Source organism: Dendrobates tinctorius, unplaced genomic scaffold (assembly GCF_039654945.1).
Source record: "Dendrobates tinctorius isolate UK_male_01 unplaced genomic scaffold, ASM3965494v1 ptg000213l, whole genome shotgun sequence".
NCBI classification, from domain to species: Eukaryota; Metazoa; Chordata; class Amphibia; order Anura; family Dendrobatidae; genus Dendrobates; species Dendrobates tinctorius.
The window spans coordinates 924,780-926,636 of NW_027361880.1; the positions used below are offsets into that span (position 1 = coordinate 924,780).

Here is a 1,857-nt window from a genome sequence, read left to right on the forward strand (position 1 = left end):
ATGGACCATTAAGGTATCTTCTTGACATTTATTTTAAGTACAGAGCAAAGCTATATATAATTATTACTATAATTAATTCCCTTGAGTTACAATTATTCCCTTCTGTATCCTAAAATACAGAACAAGATGTAGCATTACATATATTTAAAGCGTCCTTCAGTTCTGAATTACACGCATGTACACAGCAATATATAATACAAAATAATGCTGGATTACAGGTAATATTGTACATAGGGTAATTTAAGTATAATTTTGCTTGTGCTGTGTAACCTGTATCTTTCTATATATTCGTGCCAAGTGACTGTACAGGATATCAATAATACTACAAGTATATTTAAATATATATTTTTTTAACTTTTCCAATTCTCAGCACCTGGTCAGATAAAAACATGACTCATTTAGAAGAATTTACACTCCTGGGTCTGGTAACGAATTCACAAGCACAAATGGTTCTTTTCGTGATATTTTTTGTTATTTACGTCTTGACAATCATCGGAAATTTCATGATAATTGTCATCATTCAAAGAGAATCTTGCCTGCACAAACCCATGTACTTTTTCCTGGCTAACTTGTCCTTTTTAGAGATTTTCTACACATCAGCTGTTACCCCAAATAATCTAGGGAACCTGCTTCAGGAGAAGAAAACAATTTCCTTTGTGGGTTGCTTCACTCAGATGTTTTTCTTTATTGGTCTCGGAAGTTCTGAATGTGTCTTGCTTACTGTTATGGCATATGATAGATACATTGCCATATGTCATCCTTTGCTTTATTCTACAAGGATGAGTCCTTCTCTCTGTGTGTGGCTATTGTGCCTGTCTTGGGCTATTGGATTTAGTAATTCCCTTGTACACACTGTATACACAGCCTTGTTACCATTCTGCAAGGATCACTTAATACGACATTTCTTTTGTGATATACCATCACTGCTGAAATTATCTTGTAGAAACACTTACCCTAACGAATTGGTATCTTTGTTTGTTGGGGGATTTGTGATTGTTGGCAGCTTTATGTTAACACTCCTATCATACATTCATATTTTGAAAGTTGTCCTTAAAATTCCCAGTCAAAGTGGCAGGAAGAAGGCATTTTCCACATGTGGGTCCCATTTAATAGTGGTAGTTATATTTTTTGGGACTGTTATTTCAACATACATACTTCCAGGAACTGATTCTTACAGTGAACAGAAAAGACTATTGTCTGTAATGTATGGTGTAATGACGCCTTTGATCAATCCAGTAATTTATAGCTTTAGAAATGCAGACTTTCAGAATGCCATTAACAAAATGATATCACAAAGAAGATTTCGATGAACTTCACAGGATATATTTATGTCATTAAAAGAAGGCCATGTGCAAGAATAAAATTCTGAAGGAGTGAATCCCATTCTGGTGGACCCAATATAACTATGTATTACCTACAGAGGCTTGCAAAAAGTGTTCGCCCTCTTAGCAGTTTTTGTGTTTTTGCTATCTCACAGCATGGAATTTCACAATTTTCCTTGAGTTTTATGTAAAGAACATGCCAACGATTATAAACATTTGGTTTTCTTTTTCTTGTGATGCAAACAACATATAGGACAAATGAACAAACAAACTGTTCACTTCAGTGTGCATAACTATTCACCTCCTTAAAGTCAGTACTTTGTAGAGCCTCCTTTTGTGGCAATTACAGCTGCAAGTCCATTTGGATAAGGCTCTATGAGTTTTCCACATCATGCTATGGAAATATTTGCCTATTCCTCAAAGTAAAACTGCTTCAACTCCTTCAAGTTAGATGGATTCCTCTAATGAACAGCAATCTAAGTATGACCACATATTATCAATTGGATTAATCTCTGGTCTTTGACTAGGCCACTCC

At 34.9% G+C, this 1,857-nt stretch overlaps 1 protein-coding gene across 1 annotated transcript; it reads left to right on the forward strand.

Moving 5' to 3' along the window:
* The first annotated feature begins 389 nt into the window (after positions 1-389).
* Positions 390-1,310, forward strand: LOC141058640 (olfactory receptor 8I2-like). Its single transcript, XM_073554832.1, has one exon. It carries the CDS (start codon positions 390-392, stop codon positions 1,308-1,310), a length of 921 nt encoding a protein of 306 aa, XP_073410933.1.
* Positions 1,311-1,857: the final 547 nt, after the last annotated feature.